The sequence below is a fragment of the Protopterus annectens genome, chromosome 9.part0 (assembly GCF_019279795.1).
Source record: "Protopterus annectens isolate FY-2018-M chromosome 9.part0, PAN1.0, whole genome shotgun sequence".
Lineage (NCBI taxonomy): Eukaryota > Metazoa > Chordata > Ceratodontiformes > Protopteridae > Protopterus > Protopterus annectens.
This window is the reverse complement of record NC_056743.1, coordinates 1,008,362,831-1,008,390,382: the sequence shown is the minus strand read 5'-3', so window position 1 is coordinate 1,008,390,382 and position 27,552 is coordinate 1,008,362,831. Positions and strand designations below refer to the sequence as shown.

General features: G+C 42.7%; 1 protein-coding gene across 1 annotated transcript in view; it reads right to left on the bottom strand.

Annotated features, from left to right (window-relative positions):
- Positions 1-13,301: 13,301 nt before the first annotated feature.
- The window catches only part of FKBP11 (FKBP prolyl isomerase 11), a 259,267-nt gene continuing 245,016 nt past the window's right edge, over positions 13,302-27,552 (bottom strand). Inside the window, exon 6 of the mRNA XM_044083794.1 lies at positions 13,302-13,536. Coding sequence (XP_043939729.1) covers positions 13,319-13,536 — 218 coding nt within the window. The 3' untranslated portion in view covers positions 13,302-13,318. The remainder of the gene's footprint in view (positions 13,537-27,552) is intronic.

Sequence of the window (27,552 nt, the reverse complement as noted above, 5' to 3'; positions counted from 1 at the left end):
CCAGGGCACCCTCCACACACCCAAACTATAAGGCAGCTCGAGCTGAACTGACTAAAAGACTAGTTTGGGTGCAAAATCCTTCAAAGCTTTCCGGACAGCAGAGAGAGGGAGGCTACACCCTGAAAGGTCAATGCTTGGAACTACAAAAAAAATAAATGTCCATACCCTGGCATAAAAAGCACACAGTGAAAAACAAGGGGGTGGAGGGAGGGAGTGGCTACTGTAGCAGTGATCATTCGAACATCTACTGTTATGCTAAGTTCAACTTACACCACTGTACTATGGTCATCGTGTTGATAACTGTTGCAGTAGCCTTAGCTATATAGGTAGATTAACTTGGCCAACTACATTTGGGAGGCGGAAGGAGAAGAGTCCAGGAGTCCATGGAGAATGATCTTAGCAAAGCTTGATCTGGACCTAGAGAGGTAATCAATTTTTTACTGCTTTGTAAGCATATGTATAAAGGCCAAGTAGCAGCTTCCAACATACTTCTAGAATTCAACCCTTTCCAAAAAGCCGTAGATGAAGCCAAGGCCCTAGTAGAGTGTGCCTTGTCCCTGCCTGCAATAGTTTTGTTGTGGTGAGTATAAAAAAAAAAAAAAGTAACAGCCTTAGATAACCAGTCTGAAATAGTCCGTTTTGACACAGGTTGTCCCTTCTTACCTTCACAAGAAATGAACTGATCCAAAGGTCTTATTTAGTTCTGTCAAGATAGTACCAGAGTTGTCTCTGGAGTTCTGTGGTATGGAATATCGTTTCTTCCTCATTTTTTTGGGTTCAGGAAAGAAAACAGGGAGATGGATAGTTTGGCTTAAAGTAAACTTAGATACCACTTTAGGCATAAAAGAAGGGTTAGTTCTCAAAGAAATCCTGTCCCAGTGAAAAATGAGGTAGGGTTGACTCCAGATAACAGCTTGTAACTCTCTCTTATTGCAGAGGGCAGAGCAATCAGTGGAACTGTTTTCCATGTTAAGAACCTCAAGTTTGCCAGGTTAATTGGTTCAAATGGAACAAGTATTAACTTCTAAATCACAAAATTAAGATCCCAAGAAGGGGACACTGGTTTTCTTGGCGGCTTCTTTTGCAAAAACCCTTTCAAAAACATTTTTATATGAGACTGCATTGAAAGAATAGGATCCGTGGGCAGATGTGCTGAAATGGCTGATAAACCTTTACAGAGGAGTAAGAAAGGCCCGTAGAATAGTAACTCTCACAAATATTGCAAAAACCAGGGAACAACTAGCCCTAAAAGGGTGTTGTTTATGTTGTTGCCACCAAAGAGTAAACCTTTATCCATTAGTTAATATATGATTTTTTGGTAGCAGTTTTACTTGCCTTCATTAATACCTGATGCACTTCCTCAGTAAAGAGAGGCCTAAAAGAAATTAAGACCCTATCATCCAGGCTATCATCCAGGCAGTCAGGTGAAGTTAATTGGTGTCGGGGTGTATCAAACACCCCTGTAATTGCGTGTGTAGATCCAATCTGTGAAGACATTTGTGGTGATGGTCCCTGGCTATTTGCAAAGGAAGGGAAAATCACGGTTCCCTGGGCCAGAAGGGGGTCACTACAGTGATCCTAGTGGATTCATTTTTAATTTTTAGAAGTACCCTGGATATTAGCAGAAAGGCTGGAAAAGCATACATGAACATCCTTATCCAAGGAAAAAAAAAAGCATCTGTCTTCCATGCTTTCTTACATGGAGCATAATCTTGCCAGCTGTTTGTTCAGAGAGGAAGCAAAAAGGTCTACTTGAACAACTCCCTGCAGATGGTGAAATTTTGAAAGACCCCCTGAACTAGTTAAATTTCTTGGTGGGTCTGGCCTTGTTCTGGTCAGCCTGTCTGCCATACAGTTTTTCTCTGACATAATGTAGGATGCCTACAGAGTGAGATTGTGCTGTGAAGCAATATCCCAAGCTTGGCTAGCCCACAAAGGGAATATGACCTGGTTCCCAGTAGAAGGATTAACTAAAGATATACGGCTAGATCAGGTTTGGGAAATGTGTAAAAACTTATTGAGGAACTTTATACATCCTATCTGCCTTTTTATAGGCAGCCAGGTGGCTGTCAGGAAAACTGGTGGTAGTAATATGCACATCCTCCAAAGCAGACAAAACTAGAGGAATAGGTGCAGGTTCTGGAAATTCCTTCTGTAACAGCTCAAGTATTTTTGAGTGACTAAGGAAACCTCATTGTTCTCCCACTGAAAACACTGGCATATTCTATAAATAGTCTCAAAGAAAGCCAACCCCCCATCGAGAGAATCAGAAACTTTTTATCTGCATTTTTTTCAAATAATACAGTATTTAAATTGATTTAATTGTTTTCCATGAATATTAACTCAAGTGGAAGTTTTGACTCTGTTCTTCAGTTAGTGCTTGCTTGAATTTTATTGTCTGTTAGTAATTGCAGGTGTGGGGGGTAGCCACATTCTTTGATTTCTGTCACTGCCTATTTAAGTAGTACAGTTTGAAATATTTTTCTGCTTAAAAACCTCAGCTTTGGCCAGCTAAGATCTAGCTGTATTCAACTGGACGTATAAGAGAATTTAAGTACCTTTTATCTGCAGTTTTTTCAAACAATACCATATTTAAATTGATTTAATTGTGTTGCATGAATATTAACTCAAGTGGAAGTTTTGACTCTGTTCTTCAGTTAGTCCCACCCACCCTTTTTTGTTTTGGTGTTAATCTTAGTGGCTTTGAAACTGCCCACCCCTCTTGTAAATTTGTGTTTGGATACTCCTTCTAGGCCCATCTCATTTGCTCACTCAACTGAGTGCAGTGAGATCATATTCTGATTTCAGGCACTCCTACTGTATACAAAGAGAGCATCTGGGAAAGAGAACAACAAAAAAAAAATTAAGCTTGTTTCCTACCTTTCCTGTTAAGTGGTCTAGACTGTTTGTAGGCTTCTGAGCCCCCAAGCCCTTCTGTGTTGGATGGAAGCCTTCTAGCTTAGTTTTGTTTCTTATAACTAGCCAGTTTTCTAGTTTCAGCACTCAAATCTGTTTCTTTGAACTCAGCACTTGTTCAGAACTCATTGTAAGCACTACATAAGCTGCAAATTACTACAGCACTCAACTTTCCTCACTTGTCTAGAGGAAAGCAGTTTTTAGTACTTAATAAATAAGCACCTATCCAGACATGTCTAAGGGTCAGCTCCCAGTGATTTCTCCTGTCTACCTGATGAATCTGGGCATCTTGGGGCAATGCAGCAATTGCCTCATGTACACAGACAACCCTGTCCTCCTACCACCCAACACTACAACCTGTGAGAGATGCACTTATATAGCCAAACTGGAAACAAAGCTCTCTTCACCCAAGACTGGACTAGACAGTCAAGAGGAGAAGATAAACACTTGCACCGCACCCACTCATCACATAGTCCCTCAAAACCTACACCACCAAAACACACACATAGAAACACAAAACACACACCTACATTCGCGGAGGCTGTCAGTAAAAACCTGCCCAAGCATCAGGGACATCCAAAGCATAAATGCAAGCAAACTCCACCCCCCCAACACAACCCAAATTACACATAGCCCACAAAATCAGTGTGCCACTCAACCACAGCCCATAAGGCATAACAATGTGCCCAACACTCTAGTCATAGGTGACTCTATAGTCAGGCACACTGATGTTCCACTCATTAGACTAAACAAGGAGAAAGTTACTGTCAGCAGCCTGTCAGGTGCTAGGATCCGCCACATAACGCATGCACTCAGGTCACTCCACAATAAGTACAAATATGACACTGTCATTGTCCATGTTGGTGTGAATGACCTGAGACGTACCTCCCTGGAATACATGAAAAGAGACATGGAGTAGTTCTTTGATCTTGTATCCCAGGCAGGTATGACCCTAACCCTGAGTAGCATCCTGCCATCACCCAGAATGATACCACAGTACAAGGACAAAATGATTGACTTCAACAACTGGCTAAGCTTCTGGTGTCATTCTAAGGGGATCCAGTATTTGTCTGCCTGGGACGACATGATCGACAGACCATGATGCTTTGCCAGAGATGGCCTGCACCTGTCGCCCTTAGGATTCCGGATACTGGCTAAGGCTCTTGCCACCCCTATAGTGCCTTTTTAGGCAAGGTTCAAATGACAAATTCACCACCGTAACAGGTGCAAGCAAGCAAAATCTGAGGGTAATGCTACTCAATGCTAGAAGTCTAAACCTCAAAATGCACTTACTCGAGGCACTCCTTAAAATGGAGAACATTGACATCTGTGCAGTGACAGAGACCTGGTTCAAAGCTCCAGAGAGCACCCCTGCATTACCAGGCTACAATTCATACCACACCTTTCAGCCACCAAACCCAGAACGAAGCACTAAAGGCGGAGGCGTGTCCATATTCATTAAGGATATCCACACCTCCAGGCTAGTTGCACAGCATAATGCATCCGAGATTATCCAAGTGCAACTAACTCTGGGCAGGACTGCAGTCCAAATTGTAGCTTACTACAGATCCCCCACCATGCCCCAGGATTCCCACTCCTCATTTCTTGATACACTGGAAAGTATTAGGGTACAACCCAGCACCCTAATAATGGGCGATTTCAACTACCCCACCATTAACTGGGAAAACTACTCGTGTACCAACTCTTTTGCTCAACGTTTTCTAGAATTCATAAATTCCAACGCCTTGGTTCAACGTATTCACATCCCCACCAGGGGCAGCATTATCCTAGACCTGGTCATTACCAACATGGGAAACCAGTGTTCCACACCAGAGGTCAATTCCTCGTTGGTCAGATCCGACCACAAGCTAATCAGCCTAGAGATCCACATCCCACCCCACCCCCAATTAGGGAAACCATCGTAAAAAACTTCTCCAAAGCCAACTTCACACTTCTTAAGACAGAAGTGGCAAACTTCATGACACCCATGCAGACGGACAATAGAGGTATGACTGCTGAATCCTACACAAATGCACTTTATAAGCACCTACACGAGTGCATGGATCATGCTATCCCTAATAGAACCAAGATGTTATCTTCCAAAAAAAGGAAGCCAATCTGGTGGTCCTCTGCCATAAACAAACTCTACAACAGAAGAAAGAAACTGTTGCAAAAAAGAGTAAAATCCCATGACTGGAGGAACTCCCTGGTCAACCTCGGTAAGAAGCTGAGATCCCTCATAAAATCCACCAAAGCTAGTTACTAGAACAAAATTGCCACTGACTCTAAAGACAACCACAAAGCATTCTATAGCTATGTCAAGAATCTCAATGGGAACACTCAGATCTGCTCTGAGTTACAGCACAATGGCACTAAATATACAGAACCAACTGATATCGCCAACATCCTAGCAGATAGGTTCAGTGCTAACTTTACCCCCCTCTCACCCCCTAGAGGGCCCATCTCTATACTGGAATAATGCAAAGTTCCTATAATCACGGCTGCACAGGTAAAAAAAAGCACTCTCCAAAGCCAAGAACACAGCATCCATGGGACCTGACAATATCCCAGGCTGCGTTCTACACGAACTACAGAATGAACTGGCACCCTACCTAAGTACCATGTTCAATCATAGCCTCATCTCAGGCTTTGTACCCACTGAATGGCACACCGCGATGGTTATCCCACTCCACAAAGGGGGAGCCACGACAGACCCCGGGAACTACCGCCCAATTAGCCTGACGAGCCTGGTCTGCAAGGACCTGGAACGTATCATCGTGGAACTCATAAACAAAGACATTGGTAATCTCCAAACTCTGGACCCTACTCAGTTTGGATTTGTAAAAAGCAGATCATGTCTCCTAAACCTGATTGACTTCTGTGAAGCAGTCACCAAAGCCATAGATGAGGGTAAAATGGTTCACACAGCTTATCTAGATCTCGCCAAGGCTTTCGACACCATCCCCCACTCTGGAATTATAGATAAGCTCACTAAACTAGGGATAAATCCCTATGCCACAAGATAGGTTGCCAACTGGCTCACGGACAGAACCCACACTGTGAAAGTAGCGGATTCCAAATCCGACTTCAGACCAGTGACAAGTGGAGTACCACAGGGTTCAGTCCTGGGTCCTCTCCTGTTTGGTATCTACTTCTTTGAAGTGCAGGCTAACACAGAAGGTCTTTGGCTAACAAAGTTTGCAGATGCCTGCAAACTAGGAGCCATAATCGAAACTCCTAATGATGTGGACAAACTACAAAAGGGCCTCACTGTAACAGATAGCTGGTGTCAAAGCCATGGCCTGAAGCTCAATGCCAAAAAGTGTACTGTCATCCCCTTTGGTAAAAACTCTGTACCCATGAACTACCACATAGCTGGTAGTCTACTTAATGCCGAAAATGTGATAAGACCTCGGGACACAGGTGGACAGTAGTCTCTCCTTTGATAATCACATCGCCACAGTGGTCAGGAAATCCTTCTACGTGGCTCATCTCATCACAAAAGGATTCTCATCCAGAAAAAAAGAGGTCATTGTTCCCCTCTACTCATCACTCATTAGACCCATTATAGAGTACAATGCCCCTTTTGGTATGTACCTCACAAGACATCTACAACAACTGGAAAGACCACAGAAATACCTCACAAAGAGGATTACTGGCCTCAAACAGATGCCCTACGCAGACAGTCTCAAAAAACTACAGCTTTACTCCATCGCATATCGCCTACTCAGGGGTGATCTCTGCCTAACATACAAAGCTAAGTCAAACCCAGAGCTGTTGGACATGCTCCACTTAAAGAAATCCCAATCCCTCTGAGTTACACGCTCTAGTGACCTAAACCTTGTCACCACAATAAACAGAACATGCTGGAGGGATAGATTCCTGTCCCAGACACTTCCCATACTCTGGAACAGACTACCTATCTATGTCAAACAGAGCTCCTCATTAGCACTCTTCAAGAAAAATCTTGATGATTGGATGGGAAATTCACCCTAGGGATCACTTCTGTGGCTCTGCTCGACAGGGGCACAGGAAAATAATTTTCTTGGGTGGCGAAAAAGTACAGTTTTGTACCTACCATAAATGTAGATGTTCGAGTGCTAATACAGCTGCAGTCATAACAGATGGGTTCTCCTGCCGTCAGGCGGGTCCTCGGTCGGCCAAATTCCAAAGTCTAGGTCCGGCGTCGGTTGTTGTCGCTTCTTCCCTGACGTCAGTGTGACAGGGGTATAAAGGAACCAGCCGACGCCATTTTCTTCAGTTTTTCTTGCCCCAGATGTCAGGTGCCCCCAGAAGGAAGGCAATACATAAATTTGTGTGGTAATGCAGTGCAATATAATCAAAATACAGTAGTTGCAAGCAAATACATCATAAATGAATACCCCAATCAGGTTGTATGAGGAGGTGTTAGCCTATAGGCGTGTCCCAAGAGGGGAGGGAGGGAAACCTGGACTGCAGCTGTATTAGCACTCAACATCTACATTTATGGTAGGTACAAAACTGTACTATGTTCATCGTGCATACAGCTGCAGTCATAACAGATGGGTAGAATCCCAAAGCTAAGAAAGGGGTGGTAGGCACTAGTTGGAACTAGGAGGAGCCAAAATGCCCTGCAAGACTGCAGTGGCAAAGCCTGCTCTAGATTTGGAGTATAATGGTAGGTTGTAGTGCTTGGAGAAGGTATGCACAGAACTCCAAGTGGCTGCTTCCAATATATCCCTGGTAGGAACTCCTTTGAGGAAGGCTGCAGAGGTGGCTGTGGCCCTGGTGGAATGAGTTCTAATGCCTGTAGGAACATTTTTGCCATGAAAGGAATAGCAAAAGCGTATGCAGTGGGCTATCCATTTTGAGATTGTCTGTTTGGAAATTGGCTTCCCTTGAGCTCCTACCGCATAGGCCACAAAGAGCTGTTCTGATTTTCCGAAAGGCTTTGTTCTGTCCAAATAATAACGCAGTTGTCTGTGGATGTCCAAGGAATATAGTAATCTCTCCCCTTTGTTTTGAGGATTAGGATAAAAAGTAGGTAAATGTATGGCCTGATTTAAAGCTACCCTGGATACCACTTTAGGCATAAAGGACGGGTTGGTTCGTAATGAAACTCTGTCCTGATGGAAGATGATAAAAGGCTGGACAGCCATGAGAGCCTGTAGTTCTGAAACTCTACGAGCTGAGGTGATAGCCAGAAGGAAAGCTGTTTTCCAGGACAAATATTGCAAATCTGATGAGGCAGCTGGCTCAAAGGGAGGCAAGGTCAGTTTTTCCAGAATGAAATTAAGATCCCAAGCAGATATTGGTTGTTTCCTTGGAGGCCTTAAATTCTTAGCCCCTCTGAGGAACTGTCTTAAGAGAGGGTGAGAGAATAAAGGTGGATCAGTGTTGTATTCTGCAGAAATAGCTGAGGCATGGATTTTGATGGAGGAGAAAGAAAGTCCACTGCTTAGCAGTTCAGCCAAATATTGTAGTATTTGAGGTAAATTCAGTTTTCCAGGATCCTGGCCCTTTTTCTCATTCCAGACACAAAAACGTTTCCATTTTGCAGAGTAAGCTTTTCTAGTTGATGGCCTTCTGGCCTCCAAAATGACATCCTGCACCTCCTTGGAGAGTAGGGCCTGTTGTGATGCTAAGGAATCTTCCATGCGGCTAGATTGAGTGTTTTTAGCTGGCTGTGAAGAGTTTTGAAACTGTGCTGAGTCAGAAGAAGAGGTATTAGAGGCAGGGTCCATGGTGGGGAATGCATCAGGCTCCTCAGGAGTGGGTACCAGTGTTGCCTTGGCCATTCTGGAGCAATGACAATCATCTTTGGTCTGTCTGCTCTGGTCTTTAATAGAACTTTGGGCAGCAGAGGAAGAGGTGGGAAGGCATAAACTGTCATTGATTTCCAACTGAAAGAGAGAGCGTCCACTCTCCAGGCCTTTGGATGGAAGATCCTTGAGCAGAATTTTGTCAATTGATGATTCTTGTGGGAGGCAAAGAGATCTATGTCTGGCCTTCCCCATTCTTGGATTATTTCTGTAAAAACTTTTGGATGCAATTTCCATTTGTGTGGATCTGTCATATTCCTGCTTAGGTTGTCTGCCAGCATGTTTTCCTTGCCTGGCAAGTACTGTGCTTGTAGTTCCATTTGTAAGTCCATGGCCATGTTCCAAAGTGACATGGCCAGTCTGCATAGGGGGTAAGAATTTGTTCCTCCCTGTTTGTTTATGTACCACATAACTGTGGTGTTGTCCATTCTTATCAATAGTTGACCTGGTTGTAGACGGTCCTTGAAAGCTATAATAGCATTTATTACTGCTAGCATTTCTTTTTGATTGATGTGAAGGTGCTTTTCTTTTTGGGACCATTTGCCCTGAATGCACCGATCTGTCATGTGCGCCCCCCAGGCGTAGTCTGAGGCGTCTGTTGTGATGACTTGATTTGCTTGAGGCTTGTTGAATGGAAGACCTGCGTTTGTTTGACATGCTTGAGCCCACCACAGAAATTCCTTTTGCAGACATGGAATTAGTGGTATTATTGTTTCCAAACTGTGGCTGTGTTGAGACCATATGTTTTTCAGGTACCATTGTAGGTTCCTCATATGCAGCTTTGATCATGGGATTAGTAAGATGAAAGATGCCATGAATCCCAGAGCCTGCAGGATTTTCCTTGCAGTCAGCCTGGTGCAATTTGCTAGTGTTCTGAAGTATTGAATTAGTTGCCCCTGCTTCTCTGGCATGAGGCAGGCCATCTGGGTGTTTGTGTCCAAATTGGCACCCAGGAAAATTATCTTCCGAGAGGGTATTAGTCTTGATTTCTTTTTGTTGACGCTGTATCCCAGAGAGTTCAATAACATTATTACATAAGCCAGATGTTTCAGAAGAATGTGCTTGCTGTCCGCTTGGATCAGGCAGTCGTCCAAATAGGGGTATATTTGTATCCCTTGAAGTCTGCAGTAGGCAATTAGTGATGCCAGGCATTTTGTGAATACTCTGGACGCAGTAGATAAGCCAAAGGGCAATGCAGAGAATTGATAATGAGTTGAACCTGCAAGAAATCTGAGGTACCTTCTGCAATTTTGTCTGATTGGGACATGCAGGTATGCCTCCTTGAGGTCCAGTGTTACCAGCCAAGACTCCTTGCCCAGCATGGGAAGAAGTTGCTGTAGAGTGAGCATCTTGAATTTTGGTACGAGTAGAAATGTGTTTAGGATGGATAGATCCAAAATAGGTCTCCAATCTTTTCCCTTCCTTAGCACCAGAAATAGCCTGGAATAAAAACCTTGACCTTGTTCGTGCGTAGGTACCTCTTGAATAGCTTTCATGTTTATGAGATCTGTAATTTGCCTTTGTGCCTCTGCCCTTTGATTGTGTGGCAGGTTTGGCATGCCTCTCATTTTTGGAAGGGTATGAAAATGAAATTTGTAGCCTCTCTTTATAATGTCCAGGATCCATTTGTCCTTTGTGACAATATGCCAATTTTTTGAAAATAATGCCAGCTTTCCTCCTAAAGGGGCTGCCATTTGAGACCTGGTTGGCATGCAAAGGGGAAAGTCATTGGGTTTGCTTTCTGAAAGATTGCGAGTTGTCCTCACCACCTCTTTGTGTAGGAGCTTGCCATTGTCTGCCTCTAAATGATCCTTGGGCTTGTTCTCTGCCCCTCGGGCACCTGTATCTGCCTCTTTGGGGTCTGTCTGTGGCAGGAAAGGACCAGTTTTTGGAAGGCCAATTTCTACTAAAACGTGGGGGTTGAACCTGTAGAAATTCTTTCACAGTTTGCATTGATTTAGCCTTTTCCTCCATTTTCCTTAATACCTCCTCAGCATTAGCACCAAATAGTACATCCTTTTGAAGAGGGGCGTCTAGTAACTTAGCTTTGGCATGATCAGGCAAGGCTTGTTCCTTGAGCCAGGCATGCCTACGTATGACTGATCCTGTAACATCAGCTCTACAGGAGGCCTCTAGAGCATCAAAACCACATTGTAAGGTATGCTTACCCACTTGTTCTGCACTATGCATCAAATCCTGCAACTCCTTCAAGTCTGGTTGTTCAGGTTGTGACATTTTACTTTTCAGTTGTGATAACAAAAACTGTTGGTATTTTAGCATATGAAACTGACAGTTTAAGGCCCTCATGGATAAGGTAGCTGAGGTATATACCTTTTTTCCCCACCTTTCTAAGGATCTGGAATCTCTCTCGGAAGGCAATGGATTTTTAGCAATGGAGGCCTTAACTCCCTTGGAGCCCTGTGAGATGGTTTCTGGGTCAGCAGCATGGCTTTTATATAGAAATTGGTGTGTCAGGAACCCTGTAGTACCTGTCAGGCTTAACTGGAGCTGGAGGTTGAGAGTCTGGGTTCAGGCAGACCTCCGAGTAAACATCTAGAATGTCCAAGACAGGAGGTATAGCCAGAGGCCTGTGCTGAGGTAGCAAGAGAAATTCCCTGAGCCTTTTCTTGGAATCTGAATAATACTGGCCTTTCCAGTGGAAGTGTTCCCTTAAGGTATGCAAAGTTTCCCCAAATGAGTAATCCTCAGGGGGGGATACAGAAGGGATGGACTCCTCCGCATCAGACTCTTCAAAATGGGAGTAAGAATGTTCCTGATCATCAGAGTGCTCTGAAATAATGGAGCCCTGATCAGAGGAGGAGGAATCTTCCTCCACTCTGGGCCTTTTGTCCGGTGGAGGCTGAGAACCTCTGATAAGAGTAATTAAATCCTCAGCCATTTTAAGCATCTGTTTCTTAGGCATGGGGCCTGGAGATGGGCCCTGTGTAGCTGGTCTCTTAGAGTGCATGGTAGCTTTAGACTTTGTGAAAGCCTTGATGGAGAAAGAAGAGAAAGGTCTGAAGACACCTTGAGTGGAGGTGGACCTGTCCACATTCTGAGTTTCAATGCCAAGAGTGGCTTCGGTATCTGTAGTCGGGGTGTGGGCCGAGGAGCCTGCGACCTCGGGCACAGGAGACACCGTCAAAGAAGTGTCGTCGGTAGTCAGGGGCTGCGTAGGTGCCTCGCTGAGAACCGGACCACGTGTAGTCGGCTTTGGCGTGGTGTCGGTAGAGGCCGCGGACCTCGTGTGTCGGTCCTTGTCATTGCGTTTTTTAGACGACGACATAGTATAGTTAAATGCTTTCCCAAAATAATGCTGGGCGAACTCCGCCCGACGCTTAATAGTGCGTTTGTTGAAAGTAGCACAAAAGCGACAGACCGAGACGTCGTGGTCTGGGCCTAAACAAGGTATACAGAGGGAATGGAAATCCTTATGCGGTATTTGCTTTCCACAAGAAATACAATTATTAACTTTGTCTGACATCAGTCTGAGGCAAGAAAAGTTTCCCTAACGGGGTACTTAGCTTTTAAGAAGACTTCGGTTTCCAAATTTTCGTAATCTCAGGAGCTGGCCGACTGGCACTTGCGAACTGCTTCTGCTTCGGGCACCGCGCGGCAAGAAAGACTGAAGAAAATGGCGTCGGCTGGTTCCTTTATACCCCTGTCGCACTGACGTCAGGGAAGAAGCGACAACAACCGACGCCAGACCTAGACTTTGGAATTCGGCCGACTGAGGACCTGCCTGACGGCAGGAGAACCTGTTATGACTGCAGCTGTATGCACGATGAACATCCAGGGTACACTTTTTGGCTTGGCTTGGCTTATATAGGCCCTGGGGCCAATAGCCTAGTACCTACATATGAACCTATAAGTTCTCTGACTCTGAATCAGAAATCTGAGAAGAAAACCCTGCATCTGTCCCTTCATCCCACTGTCCAAATCCACAATCTTAAATCTCTTAAGGAAAGGAAGTATCCCTCTTTCTTTTACCAGAAACTACCTTAACAAGACAAATTAATAGCTTGAACTAAATCCTGAGCTAGACCCAGTAAACTTCTTCTAAGGAAATTTGAGGAGAAAAAGATACATGCTTAGTCTCCTGCTTTTTGACAGGAAAAATGGGGCCAACAGTGTTGTTAGTGGCTGCCTGATAGTTTGTGTGTGTGGACAGTGCCCTGAAGCTTTGGAAGCTGACCAGCTGTTATATCTTTGGCAGGATATAACCCCATACAGTTAAGGTAACTGCAGTGAACAATCTGATGAACATCAATACTGAGGTTCAGCCTATGCTTATCCAGGGTTAAACAGGTAGCAAATATGAAACACTGGAAAAAAAGATTCACTCACACACACACCACAGGAATGTACTTCCGCAAGTGCCACCCTCCTAAATTTATTTACAAAATTAAATGGTTTAAGCTGAACCCAGCTATTTGTAGGCAATCCCCTTTCCCACATACAAGCACTTTGCTTTTACAATGCAGAGTTGGATTTTAGTAGGGAAAACTCATTCTTCCTGCAGGTTCAAAATAATACAGTAATCCCATTAGCTCAAACTGAAAAAAAAAAAAAAAAACAAATACAAACTTTATATAAAAACTTTATTTTTTTTTCTGTTTGTTTTTCTTTTCTTCTTTTAATTTCTTTTTTGACACCTTGGAGCTGTTTGCCTTTGCATAAAGGTAGTATCCAATCAGTGCAAACAGGGTTGGAACTAATGCAATGCAGAGCAATGGCAGAATGTCATTCATAATCTTCTGCCCGTATGTGGCCTTGAAAAGGGCAACCACCTCTGTTTCAAATTCCAGAACAGCATCCCCTGAAAGGATATCAAATACATTAAGTTAGCAGTGTTTTCTTAAATAATAAATATTCACAAAGCATGTATCTTCTTTTGCCTTTTCAAATCTCTCCTAATACTGCAGACAGTGTACGTTTGCTTACAGCTATACAGCATGTGTATCCATATCTTCCAATAGCTAGAGAGTCCGCAAAGGGACAATCAGATGCTGAACTGAGTCCCCATTCCCCCACTACATAAGAACTGTCTTAGAGAGAGAAAGCAAGAGAAAGTATTTTCCTCCTTGCTTACCTGTGACTTCCTAAACACGAGTCACCAGGTGCCACAAACATCCAACTCATGAGCAGCAGGCAGATGAAAAAAGCACAGTTGCTTCCAATACTTACTTTATAACAGCACACGGTTAACGGTTACTACACCACTGTTAGGAATGTTGCTGAATATGAAATTGTGATATTTTTAGATGAAGTAGCTTAAGAAAAACTATCCCTTCCCTAAGGTACAAGGACCTTTGACATGATTACATTATGTATGTGGGTGTATGGACTTTGCTCCCAGACATCAAATACCTCTATTTTCTTCAGATTCAAAAAGAAGTTTAAGTCACTCTGCATAGCTGATAATGGAGTATGGAGTCTGCTTAGTATGTTTCATTTTCTACAGTAATCATAACATATGGAATTAGCCCTGACTGGTTCATAACTCTACAAGCAGTAAATATCTCCTCCCTTAAGCAACTTAGCAAGTATGACACGCTATCACCACCAGTGGGAGAAGTGAAAGCTCTTCCAGGCTGCAGGGTGGGCAAAGAACTTGTTCTTCTGTTTGTTCTTCTTTCGGCTTTTCCCAGTTAGGGGTCACCACAGCGGAACTCCGGTCCGCTAATGATTGGTAGTAGATTTTTACGGTGCCGAGGTGCCAGCCCGACGTCCAACCTTCAACAAAGGCACGCCCATTCACACATGTCTTTCGAATGCCACTCGACCGCGGGGAGGATATGCAGACTCCACAGAGAATGTGCTCCAGCCGAGAATCAAATGAGAGAACCTCTTGCTGTGAGGCAACAACGCTACCGCTGCACCACCACAGCTTCATAGGGTGGGCAAAGAACTCCTACTGCAAACCTGTGGCCCCAAAGTTCAGACTACATAAATCTGCAAATGTAAATATGAATAATAACTGAACTCCCACCCTATTGTCATTTCACCTAAGTGTTAGTTCAGTGTCTTCATTTCAGTTTGTGGGGGTAAACAAATACGATCCTCTCACAGAAATATAATGCACAGATTTTTTTTAAATCATCCCATTTTAAATGGTAGCTTAAGTACATGTACACTAAAAGAAAAGAAAATAAACTATAGCAACATTTCCCAGTATTGTTCTATGTTATGCATATATACATTTTCTTTTTAATTATTTTCTTTCACTCAACATTACATAAATTGCTCAATTCCCGTCTTCCCTTGAATTGCACTCCTCTTCCTGAACATTACTCTGCATGTATTGTTCCCGCAAATTACATTTATTTTTGTGAAACTTGCTAGCTCTCTTTTGTAAGACCTAAACTCCAGTTCTTTTACCTTCTTTACAATACTCAGTACAGTTAAAGTTGGTTTAGATTTAGATTTTTCTACTAGCTACTTTTTTGGCAGCCAAATGCATAAAACCTGGTAAGGTTTTAATGTGTCTAGGAATTTAGATTTTATATCCCAGATAAAAAGAATCATTTCCTTAGTGACAACAATTTACTTTGACAAATTTTCTGTCAAAGTAACCTATAAAGAATCTTTAAAATCTGCCAACTCGTTACATTTCCAAAAAAACATGATGTGTTCATTTATTTATATATATACACACACACACACACGTGTGTGTGTGTGTATATATATATATATATATATATGTGTGTGTATATATATATATATATATATACATACATACATACATACACACGTGTACATATGTATACCTTTTACTGGAATAATGCACTGATCAATACCGACCAATTCTAGGCTCAGCCCATGTTAAATACAAAACATTTCACAAAAAAATACAGAAATGTAAGAAATAACAGACTAGTTCAGGCTAATTACACAGAAAAAAAAACTGTGTACATACATTCCCGTCAACACGCACGGTGTAATGTACAATATATCTCAACAAACTGCTTTACTGGCATGTGGGTAGAAGTGCCCTGCTTACCCTCCTCTGGCAGTATAATAAAGCTCAGAGTCCTTCCCACTGTCTGTGGATGTGACAGACCAATCATCTGGCAGTACACGAACTGCCTTACAAACCCACAAACAGGACCTCTTCAGTTTTTCTAGTGCCATATAAAGAGAAGGATCTCTTGGAAGAATGCTCCCTACTCTGGATCTCTTCTGCTGCTGAACACAGATAAGAAAACATTTTGGGTTTTTATATCCTCTCTCTCTCTGCTTTTTCTGACAGTGCTGGAATAGTGTATTCTACTGCTTTGACTACTTTTTCTGATAAGGAATTTGATACATACTTGGGGTTTTACTTTGCACAGTATAATTCTTATAGTGTTTATTTTAATCTGATTGTTGGTTTCTGGGGGAGGGGGCGTAACCTTTCAGATATATTTTATGACCATTTGTGAATGTTTAGGCGAGTTTCTGTATGAAGGCCATTTTACTTTAGTTTCTCTCATTACCTCAAGCATGCCTCTATAGCCGTGAGTTAATCGCACTGATTGTTTGTTGATTAAAGGATTAATGTGTCATTTTTTTCTTCAGGGTTATGTTTATTTTAAGTGATTAAGTAGGATTATAACATTTAAATTGCGATTCCTGTACCATTTTGTATGTTAAACACTTCTGACAGTAATTCAATTTTTTTTCATAAGTTTACATTTTATTTATTGTCCAATACCATTCTAGGCTGCATCTATTCATTTGAAATGAAACTAGCATTTTTTTTTCAGAGCTTTGTGTGAGTTCTCCTCCTGGCCAGGTGGATGTCAATGTACTTTGGATGTCAGTACATTCCCATTCTAAAGGTGAAGTCCATGTATGCCATCATTAGTTCTTTCCTGAACTAGAGTGTAAGGACTCGTGTGACTCCTGGACATGGTCCTGTTATACAGGAAGCCTTATCATGATCCATCCTCAAGGTAATCCTGCCACAGGAGCAAACAGGCCTCAGGATACTGAGTTCTAAGGATCTGTCTAAACCTAAGGAGGATACAGGCACTGCAATATGATTGTATATGACTTTTTAGAGAAGGAAGAAGGTGACAAGGCACCCACCACCAACCCTAGAATGCAATAAAGGTAAACAGGAGAAGGAGGAAGGGATACATGATTGCAAAAGTGATGCAACTTTCACATCTACTATTACTGTAGGTCCCTAGAAACACATTTTGATGTGAATGGACAAGGTCTGGCTTCTTGATGGTTAACATGAATTACTGTTGCAGTAATAACCAATGGAAAGACTTCGTCAGCTTTGCAGCAGATGGTTGTAGGAGACTTGCAGAGCAGCTCTGGCAAGCCCTGTTCTGCGTCTAGGCATTATATCCAATTTATGGTTTTCTGAAAGTATGCAAACTTAAGACCAAGTTGCTGGCTCTGGTATGGCTTATGAAATCAAGCCTCTTGAAAATGCTATGATACTGGCTGTGCCTCTATTTACTGACATTTGATTACTGTAAAAGTCCAACTGGGTAGATGCCTATTTTCAGCAGAGATCCAGGAAGAACGGCTCCAAAGTATTACAGAAACATTTTAAGAAAAATAATTTTACAATTTCCAAAAATAATACAAAACATCTACAGTTTAAATAATTATATCAAATCAGACATATTGTGAAAACTTTGGCTAAGAGCATATAACTTATGACAATCATTTAACATTAGAGAAATTTTAGCCAGTTTATATAGAAATTAAAGGTAAGTTAGTATAATACAAAAAGGAATTACAATGAATTATGGCATATTTAGAATGAGAAAAGGGGAGAGAAACTGAAGTAAGAAAGTGAGTGAAGAAGGGAGAATGAGGAAGTGTAAGGTATGAGGGATATAGTTTATCTTGGGGTTGAGCAAGAACAGAGTTAGATTTTTGGCTAAGTCTTTCAGAATGGTTTTAAATGACTGGAAGGAGGGTACTGACCTAATGGATACAGGTAAGGAGTTCCAGGCATTAGCAATATGGTATGAGTACAGATCATGCCCAGCAGATTTGATAGGTTTGTGGACAGACAGGAATCAGACTGGGAACATAGTTGTGTAGAATGGTATTTAGTGCTGGACAAGCAGATGGACAGCTAGATGATTTTATAGGTGGTAAGAAGCAGTATATATTAGTTGATGGGTTAAGTTCTAACCAAATTTAGGCTTAGTCCTATATAGTGGTGGGTTCTGACAGGGGCATTTGCTGCAAATTTAGCCATTTTATTACAGCACTGATCAAGTTTTGATTTTTGTGATGCCTGGAGGTTAGTAACCACCATAAAGTCGGGAGGAGGTAAGTAGTGGCAAGTGTAGTTTTGGTTGCGTTGCTGAGACAGTTTTGTCTAATTTTTGATGAGCTTTTTTGTTCTTAAAGGAAATTTGTATATGCAGGTCAAATTTTAAAATTATCATTCACTATCATCCCTGATAATTTGCTATGAGAAGTAACTTCAATGGTTGTATTACTGAGAGAGGATTTTTCATTTTGCTTTTTCAGGAGAGAGGGCTTTGCATGAAAAAATGTAGCTTTTTGTGGGGAGGGGGCGTTAAACATGAGCTGTGAGTTACAAAGCAAAGCCATACTTCCATGGCTGTTAAAGCTTCCCGAGTAATTTTTTTTTTTTTTGGATAAGTGCCAGGTTGTCAGATGTGCATATGAGTGTGGAGTCATCTCTGTACTGTATTAGGAAGGCCTGTTGTGTTGATGTTTGAAGGGTATTAGTGAGAATATTAAAAAGGAGGAGACCAAGGATATAGTCTTGTGGTACACTGATGGTGACTGCAAGGTAAAGACAGAGGGTGGAGTGCCATTTTACTGACCGATACCTATTGGACAGGTAGCTTTTGAACTGCAGAAGGATGGGCTGAGATAGACCTAGTGAGGACATTTGAAGTAGAAGTTTGATGTGACAAACTTTGTTGAAGGCTTTAGACAAGTCCAGAAATCAGGAAAAAGACTATGTTGCCATAATCTCTAATTTTATTGACAGTATCTATAAAGGTTAGAAGTGCAGTATTACTACTATCGGAGGGACATAAGCTGTGATGTGTGAGGGATAAGGGTTCTTCCCACAGGAGACAGCTTAGCAATTGTTTTTGAATACATTTTTCAATTATTTTAGAGAGAGAGATAAGACTGCTACAGGTCTAAAAAGTAATATCTGTTGAATTTCCTCTTGTGTAGGGATAGTGTATGATTTTTTTTCCAGAGAGGGAACATGGGATTCCTGAACTGATGTATTCATATAAATTGAGACATGATTGGCTATGCTATCAGCTGCTATTTTAAGGTACTCAACTGGAAGGTCATCAGCTGAAGTAGAGCATGGTTTAAGTACTTTTATACAGGATGTGCCACAGGTTTGACTTCACTTATTTGCTTTTTAGTATGACTGCGGTGCATTCTGAAGTTTGAGATAGTGTGGTGTTTTATATTTTTGCCATTCTTTCCCAAGTTTTTTCTTTATCCTGCATTTAGTATCCTGCATTTAGTATTATACTCTTTTTGGATAGCCAAAGTGAATTGCTTGTTTTTAATCTCTTCCTTCTAAATGCAGGGCTACTTAGGAACATTGTACTGAATTCATTTACAGCATCATCTAAGGGAAGGATTTTTAGGATGTTCCAGTCAATAGATGATGGGGTAGTAAGGAATACTTCTGGTTTAAACTTACTTTGTGAGTTCTTTTAGAAACGTGCCTTTTAAGCAGATGTGTGAGATGACTGGCTGTAGAGATTGGGATATGGTCACGGAGAGTGTCTGACATTGTACCTGTGGTAGTGAATTTGCTAGGGTCTGATACTAGGATCAAGTCTAACAAGGCATTTGATGGCCTGTTATAATGTGTGGGGCTATTAATTAGTTGTGTAAAACTGTGTAAGTTTGTGCTACATGCAGCATAGTTAGAGGTTATGTCTAACCAGCTTCTTGACATTACCTAGTAGTATTTTTTCTTGTGGAATTATTTATGAATATCCAATGTACTATATCTTCCTGTGTAGCTGTATTGTTGCCAGGATAGATGTAAAGGACAGTAATACATACATATTTAGTTTCAGAAAAGTAACAAGAAGCTCCGCTGAATTGAATTGGTTTGTTGTAGGGAGAATGTGATAGTTATTGGGAAATATTAAAGTAATGCCACCACCTTTTCCCTTTATAGGGTCATTATGGATGTTATTATAGTATGGGGGGTTGTAATTTGTGTAATTTATGATGGTTTTAAGCCAAGTTTCAGTTATAGCAAAAATATCACACTTATGTTGGGTAATCCAGGCATGCTGTTCAGTACTCATTTCTTATGCTTCTAATATTTATGGGAGCAAAGGTTAGATCACAGGGGTTGAGGGGTTGATTGCTGTGGGGTTACAGTAGTGTGTGGGATAGAATTGTCTTCATGTTGTTTGTGAGGAGTGAGGTCAGGATTAGGGTGAATGTCTCCTAGGAGAATTTTGGTACATTAGGGTACTAATGACTTTTGTTTTGGAGAGTATTTTCCACTTAATTTTAATTTGATTTGAGTTGAAATGGAGTTAATCTGTCTATACTTGGATTAAAGGTGAGGACATTATTAAATACGTTTGGTGCGATGTGAGGAGAGTTTAGAAAGTATGGAAAGGTGGTTGGTATAGAGTTTGAGAGATGTTGAGAGCTATTAATAAGCCATTATAGGATGAAAGATGGCTCAGCAGGACAAGAAGAATACAGGATAAATGGAGGAATAGCACCATTAAATAAAGGGAGGGTGGCCTAATGGTTAAGGTGTTTGCCTTACACACACAAGGTACAGGGTTTGAATCTCACAATGGATATTTGGCTAGGCTTAAAATGGCTCGCAAGGGCAGTTAGCCTAATACTAACCTATGTAAAGGATCTGCATTTTATTGAGGGCAGGTAGTGGGGAAGAAGGAAGCAAGAAACTGTAGCTCTGTATGATACTTAATGGTGGTGGGAGTCTGAAAGCTGGGAGAAAGTAGGAAGGAAGGGAGTTAGCTTGTCCTGGTATATTCTATTATGTTTGTAAAATGTAAGAAATAGAGTGGTTTGAAAGGATAGAGTATGAGGATATGGTTGAGATAGGAAGTAGTGAGGGTACATTTGGGGAACTGCCTCTTGCAGCAGTGTATGTGGCCTTCAAGTTTCTTGACAATGGCAGAATAACAACAAAAGTATACAATGTACAAGATATCTGGTGATGATCTACTTAGAAACTGTTTTCCCCCCTCTTAGATGAGAAAGCTAAGAGTGATTGAAGACATGTATTCTTTGTTCAGTCTAGATTTACCTCAGATTTCTATGCATGTCCAAAATCTCTGATTTGTGACACTGGAAAGAAGAATGTCAACTTGATAGACTGGTTTAAAGAAATTTCTGTAATCACTTCAGGCAAAAAGGAAAGATTCCTAAGTAGACTGCTTCTATCCTTTTGAAAACTAAGAATGGTTTCTTAAACATCGGATCCTGTAGTCCAGATATTCTTCTTTCTGATAAGAAGAACTAAAAATATTAAGAGTATGGTTGCCACTGGTCTAAAAAGGGCTCATGCAGACAAAATTCAAATTTCCCCAATGGAGTATTATCCTTTTTAGGTGGTTGTAAATGCAACGCCCGCTGGAGGAATTATTTAACAGTGTAAAAATTGGTTCTATGTGATTTGGTCACATTGACTAATGTCATCAAATGGGCATGGGTATTTGCCACTGATAAGTGGGTTGAGGACCCAGCCTACTCAGACCTACACCAAGAACCCATGCTAACAGTGGGAGAGTTATATGTGTCCTTATTGGCCACTGTGTGCCTGCCATGAAGCCTGGCAGCCCTGGGTCAATAAACTACTGGCCGGCTGGTGTCCAGTTGCTTGGTTTACTGGAATAGCTTTGTTGAAAGAATGCTGGATGCAAAACCAGTCGACATGAACTTAGGATTGCTACACTCAATGTAGGTTCACTGACAGGACAAAGCTTGGCAGTAGATGATATGATGGTAAGATGGAGGCCAGACATCCTATGTATCCATGAGATGAGATGGAAGAGCAGTATAGCAAAGCCACACTGCTTGGGACTCCTGGTCTATTGTAGAGGTCTGAGCAATAAGTACAGTCTTCAACTTTTACCGAAAAGTTAAAATCCCAAAATAAAACTGTTTTCTAGGTGGCCTAAGATGCAAGACATCCTTTTAAAAACTGTTTTACCAAAAAATAGAAAGGAACAGGGGGATCCTCCCATGGGCAAACATGCTAAAATACCTGCTAGATGAGTCCTGGCAGAAGAATAAGAAAGGCCAGAGGAAAGCAACTTACACAAATATTTAAGAACCAGTGGTACATAATGATAGGACACTGGTTACTGGCTAGGCAGCAACTAGAAAACTTTCCACTTGCCAATATAAGATCTTCCAGTAGCAGGTTTTCTTGTCTCCATTAATACCCACTGCATATCCTCACTAAAGAGATGCCTAAAATGTATCAAATTGAGTCATTCAGGCAGTTAGTTGAAGTTTTATGAGAATGGGGTGTATCAAACTCCCCTTGTATTGTAAGAGTAGTTCCAATCTGGAGGAAGCTTGTGATAATTCCCCTTGGTCAATTCCATAACAAGGGAAAACCAGTGCTGCCTGGGACAAAACAGTCTCGCCACAATGACTTCTGGAGAGTCCCTTCAAATCTTCAGAACTACTCTAGAAATAAGTGAAAGTGGTGGAAATGCATAAAGGAAAGAATAGCTGTGTAAAATCTTAGCATAACCATAGATGTCCTTCTTTTCTATGTTGCAGTATTCTTAGTGTGGGATTCTCCACCTCAGGTGACCTGAACGCTGGCTCTTATACAAAAGCTTAAGCCTGGCTACTATAGGTGCATGGGACATCGCATGTAGGGCCATAAACCAGGGACCTTAAATGTGACATCTGCACACACAGACCACAGAACTTAAATCCCCAGTCGGACAGTCAAATAGAGAGTAGCAAGTGATGTTATCCAGAGGTGCAAAGTGTCATATGCTGGCTAGTCTGACCCTAGTCTAGGGTAGTAGCTCAGAGTGCCCTTTAGACAGGTCAATAGTAAAAAAAAGGGGGGATAGGTAGATGGGTGGGAAGGAATACTGCAACATAGAAGAGAAGGACATCTATGGTTATGGTACGATTTTACACAACTATTCTGTGTCCTTCTATTCCTATGTTGCAGTATTCTTAGTGTGGGAGAGTATCACATCTTCATTAGAGGGAAGGGTAGAGGTAGCCGATTCCACGAAACCCTGCACGGGCTCTGGATACATGGTCCAATTTGTAGTGTCTGGTGAAGGTGTGAATGGTGGACCAGGTAGCTGCTTCCAGGATGGAGGCTGTGTCCAGACTTTTGAGGAAGGCTTAAAGGTTGCTACGCCCCTGGAAGAATCAGCTCTTACTCCCTGGGGCAAGTACTTGCCATGGTGGGAGTAGCAGAAGCAAATAGTTTTCCTGATCCAACAGGAAATGGTTTGTGTGGAGACTGCCTTGCCCAGGGCCCTAGGGTGGAAGGATACAAAGAGTTGGTTAGATTTTCTGATGGACTTAATTTTGTCTAGATAAAACCTTAGTTGTCTGTGCACATCCAGAGAATGGAGTATCCTCTCACTGTCACTGGTTTGAGAGGGGAAGAAGGTGAGCAGATGAATGGACTGGTTTAGGGACAGTTCACTGTCCACTCTAGGCATGAAAGGTTAGTAAATAGGGTTACCCTATCCTTGTGGAATGTAGTGTAGGGAGAGCAGGCCATTACAGCTTGTAACTCTGACACCCTTCTAGCTGAGTTAAGGGCCACCAGCAGTACAGTCTTCCATGTACACATTTGGAGTGTAGTAGCACTAGCTGGTTCGAATAGGGCCAGTGATAGTTTTTCCAAAATGAAGTTTAGGTCCCAGGGGGGTGAGATGGGTTTTCTTGGTGGTCTGATGTGTAAAGACCCCTTTCAGGAATAATCTGACATCTAGCCTGGTTAGTAAAAAAGGACCAAGTGGCAGACCAGCTGAAATTGCTGATAGTTGGACTTTCACTGAAGAGTACAAAAGACCAGCCTTAATTAGTTCACACACATAAGTAAGGACCTGGGGGAGGGGGGGAGTCTGCCTGGCAGGGATCTCTGTCCTTATGGAGACACCAGTTGGAGAATCCCATTTCAATAAGTAGGATCTCCTAGTAGTCTGTTTCCTGGCCTCCCTCAGGACTAAAGCACGTCCTCTGAGTAGTGGTGTCTGAAAGGGATTAAAAGTTTATCACTCAGAGTGTTAGATCTAACATCTGTTGGTGAGGGTAAATAAGAGTTCCCTTTTGCAGTGTGAGTAGGTCCACCTTGTGGTGCTTGCCCTTGGCTAATGAGAGAAGTAGGGGGAACCAGTGCTGCCTTGGCCAACAGGGAGTCACCAGCAAGATTTTTGGTTTGTCCCTCCTGATTTTCAGGAGGACGTTTTGAATGAGAGGAAAGGGTGGAAATGCATATAGAAACCGCCCCTTCCATGGAATACTGAAGCCATCTACCCTCCAGGCAAGTGGAGACTGGTCCTTTGTGCAGAATTTTTCCAATTGTCTGTTCTGGAGGGAGGCAAACAAATCTACCTGTGGTGGGCCCCACCAGTGGACAATGTCTAGAAAGGTGTTTCTGTTCAGCATCCACTCGTGCTGTAGACAGGATTTCGGCTGAGAATATCCACTTGTTTGTTGTCATGGGAAGGGATGTATGTTGCTTGCAGGGATAAGCTGCTCCTGGAGGAAAGGTCCCAGATTTGCAATGTTATCCAGCAGAGGAGGTAGGCCTTGGTCCCTCCCCGTTTGTTGAGATACCACATGACTGTGTTGTCTGTGAAGATTTGAAGGGGGCTTGGATGCAGGATACGGAGGAAAGCTCTCAGGGCCAGAAGAACTGCAGTCATTTCCCTCACATTGATATGCTTCTTTTGGAGGGTAGGGTACCCAGTTTCCTGTACCATGAAGCCTTTCATGGTGGCCCCCACCCTAGGTCTGAAGCATCTGTATATGCATATGCTGGGTTGGGGAGGGTGGTTGTAGTGGAAGACCTGGGTTCAGAATCATTTGTTGGAGCCACCACTTTAGTTCTGCTTTGGGGCAGGGCAGGAGTCCAATCTGGCACTCTAGGGGATGTTGGTGTTGTGACCACACATTTTTCAAGTACCACTGCAGTTTTCACATGTGCATTCTGGCTAGAGGCAGCATAGGGATGGTAGCTGCCATTAGACCCAGGATTTGCAAGAACTGTCTTGCAGATATCAGATGAACCTGTAATAGGTTTTGGAAGTGAGTGGAGAGAGAGAAATAACTTTGTCCTGAGGGAGGAAAGCCTGCATCAGGCCTGTTCTTATTCTGTAGCCCAGAAAGATTTTGTCCTGCTGAGGGGTTAAGGATCATTTTTGGAGGTTGAGGGTGAATCCCAAGCTTTGAAGCAGAGAATGGTGAACCTCAGATGGCTTTGAATGGTGTCCTCTGTTTCTGCTATAATGAAGATGTTGTCTAGGTAAGGATAGATTTGAACACCTTTGGTTCTGCAGAAGGCTATAGCTGGGGATAGGCATTTTGAAAATACCCTGGGTGCAGTAGATAAACCAAAGGGAAAAGCTGTAAATTGAAAGTGAGAGCAGGGCCCAGTGAAACGCAAGAATTTTTTTTTGGGAGGGTTTTATGGGAATATGGAGATGAGGTTCTTTTAGATCTAGTGTGGCCATAAAGGCCTGGGCTGGCAGTAATGGGAGTAGAGTTTGAAGGGACAGCATCCTGAATGATGGAACTTTTAGGAATAGGTTTAGAAAGAACAGATCTAGTATTGGTCTCCAAGGCCCATCTTTTTTTGGGGACCAGAAAAAGACGAGTAGAAGTCTTTTCCTTCCTGTCCTTGAGGGACAGGTTCTATAGTTCCTAAGGTCAGAAGGTCTTGCAGCATGTGAGGAATGAAATGCAGTTGATTTTTGGGGGGAAAAAAGGAATGCTCCTTGGAAGGGGCTTTTCCTTCCAGGAAAGGAAATATCCATTTTGTATTATTACTAGCACCCAGCTATCTGATGTGATGGATTTCTAAATGGATAGCCAGTGGGAGAGCCGGGCTGACAAGGGAAGGTGGGCAAGGCGGTCACATATTGTTGGGTCCACTTCTACCTTGAAAAGGCTACATTTGACTGGGTTATGACACAACTGGTCTTCTCCTATGCCTGGAAGAGGAAGGAGTAGCTGAAGAGGGAGGCCTCCTGACAAAGGTAGACTTAGCAGGAAAATTTCTGTAGTATTTAGGGACGGGGCCACAAGCAAGTGCTTGATGCCTTGAAGCTTTTACTTTTTTCCTGCAGGTTTTTGAAAAAGTCTGCAGACTGTTTACCAAACAGGAGGATGCGGTCTAATGGGGGGGGGGGGGGTTCTAGGAATTTAAACTTGAAATACTCTGGTAGTGGTTGGAGGCATAGCCAAGAATATCTGCAGAGTACTGATGGAGAAGCTGCAGACCATGCAGAGGCCTCTGCTGCATCGTAACTGCATCTAACAGAATGTCTGGCTACCCGAGAAGCAAGGGGTAGTTTAGATGCTATCTATGTTTTGGTAGGGCAGTAAGGGGTGGATGACAGAGGAGTAGTGGCTTGTGATACTAAGTCCAAGACATATTTTACCATATGGGTTTGATAGTCGATAGCTCCGAAGGCTAGGGTGGATGAGGTATAAACCTTCTTTCCTATCCTGTCCATGTTTTTGCTATCCTTATCAGTAGGCAGAAGAGATGCTGAAGGAATCATCTAAATTGCTTGTCAGGGGATACAGCAATTACAGCAGGGACTGCCAGGGGTGGTTTTACTACGAAGTTTTGATCATCTGGAACTTTATAAAATCCACCAGGTCTCTTAGGGGCCAGTGGGTGTGAGTCTGGGTTCTATGATGCTGAGGTGAAAGCATCAAGGTAGGCAGGAATGACTGGTGGGATGGTTGAAGATGAGGGAGATTCCACTTGGAGTAATTCAAAGTATCTCCTTTGTGTGTCAGTCATTTGGGAAGTGTCCCATTTAAAGTATTCTTTCATCTTTGTGATGGTCTCCCCAAAGGTGATATCCTCTGGTGGAGAATCCCCGTCTATGAATTCCTCATCTGGGGAATAATATTCAAGTGGGGAAGCAATTTGAGAGGAATAAGAGATTGATTCATCAGAGGAGGAATAGTACGGGTCCTGTCCTTCTTCCCCTTCTTTGGCAGTAGGCAAAGGGAGAGAAGCAGCAGAGGTAGGCCTGGGACTGAGCACTGGAATGGTGGAGGGGGAAGAGGCCATGGGCCTAAGGGCCATGAAGGCCTGCATCAAGGAGCTGGTCAATGATTGCCAGCCTGGGACTCCTTCAGAAGGTGGGAGTCTGGTGCTTTATTTTCCGTTTCCTTTTTAAAGCGTAGTTCTCAGAGAGGGCCTAGGTTCAGGAACCTGGGAAATGTTAAGGGCTTCAGGCAGTGGCATCCCAATCGGTCATCTGACGATATCTGGTTCGCCGTCAACATCGGTAGTGACTAACGTTGGAGCCATCTCCGTGGACGTGCTGGCTGTTACTTCTGAAGTGGCTTCCTCGAGGGGAGCCATCAAAGTAGACTGTTCTATCGGACGTCCCTCAACTCCTAAATCGGAAGTTGGCAGGATGTCCGATGGTGGAGAGGCAGTGGAAGCAGGCCTAGAAACCTTGGCCTTTTTCCATGGTGGTTCTGTCGGAGTGGCTGATTTGGGATCCATCCTGAGCGCTAGTTTTCTGAGTCTCTGGTTTTCAAAGTATAGGTTAATGGCAGCCAGATGGCTACGAAGGGTCTTGGGTACAAAAGATTGACAAATAGAGAAAGCAGTGTG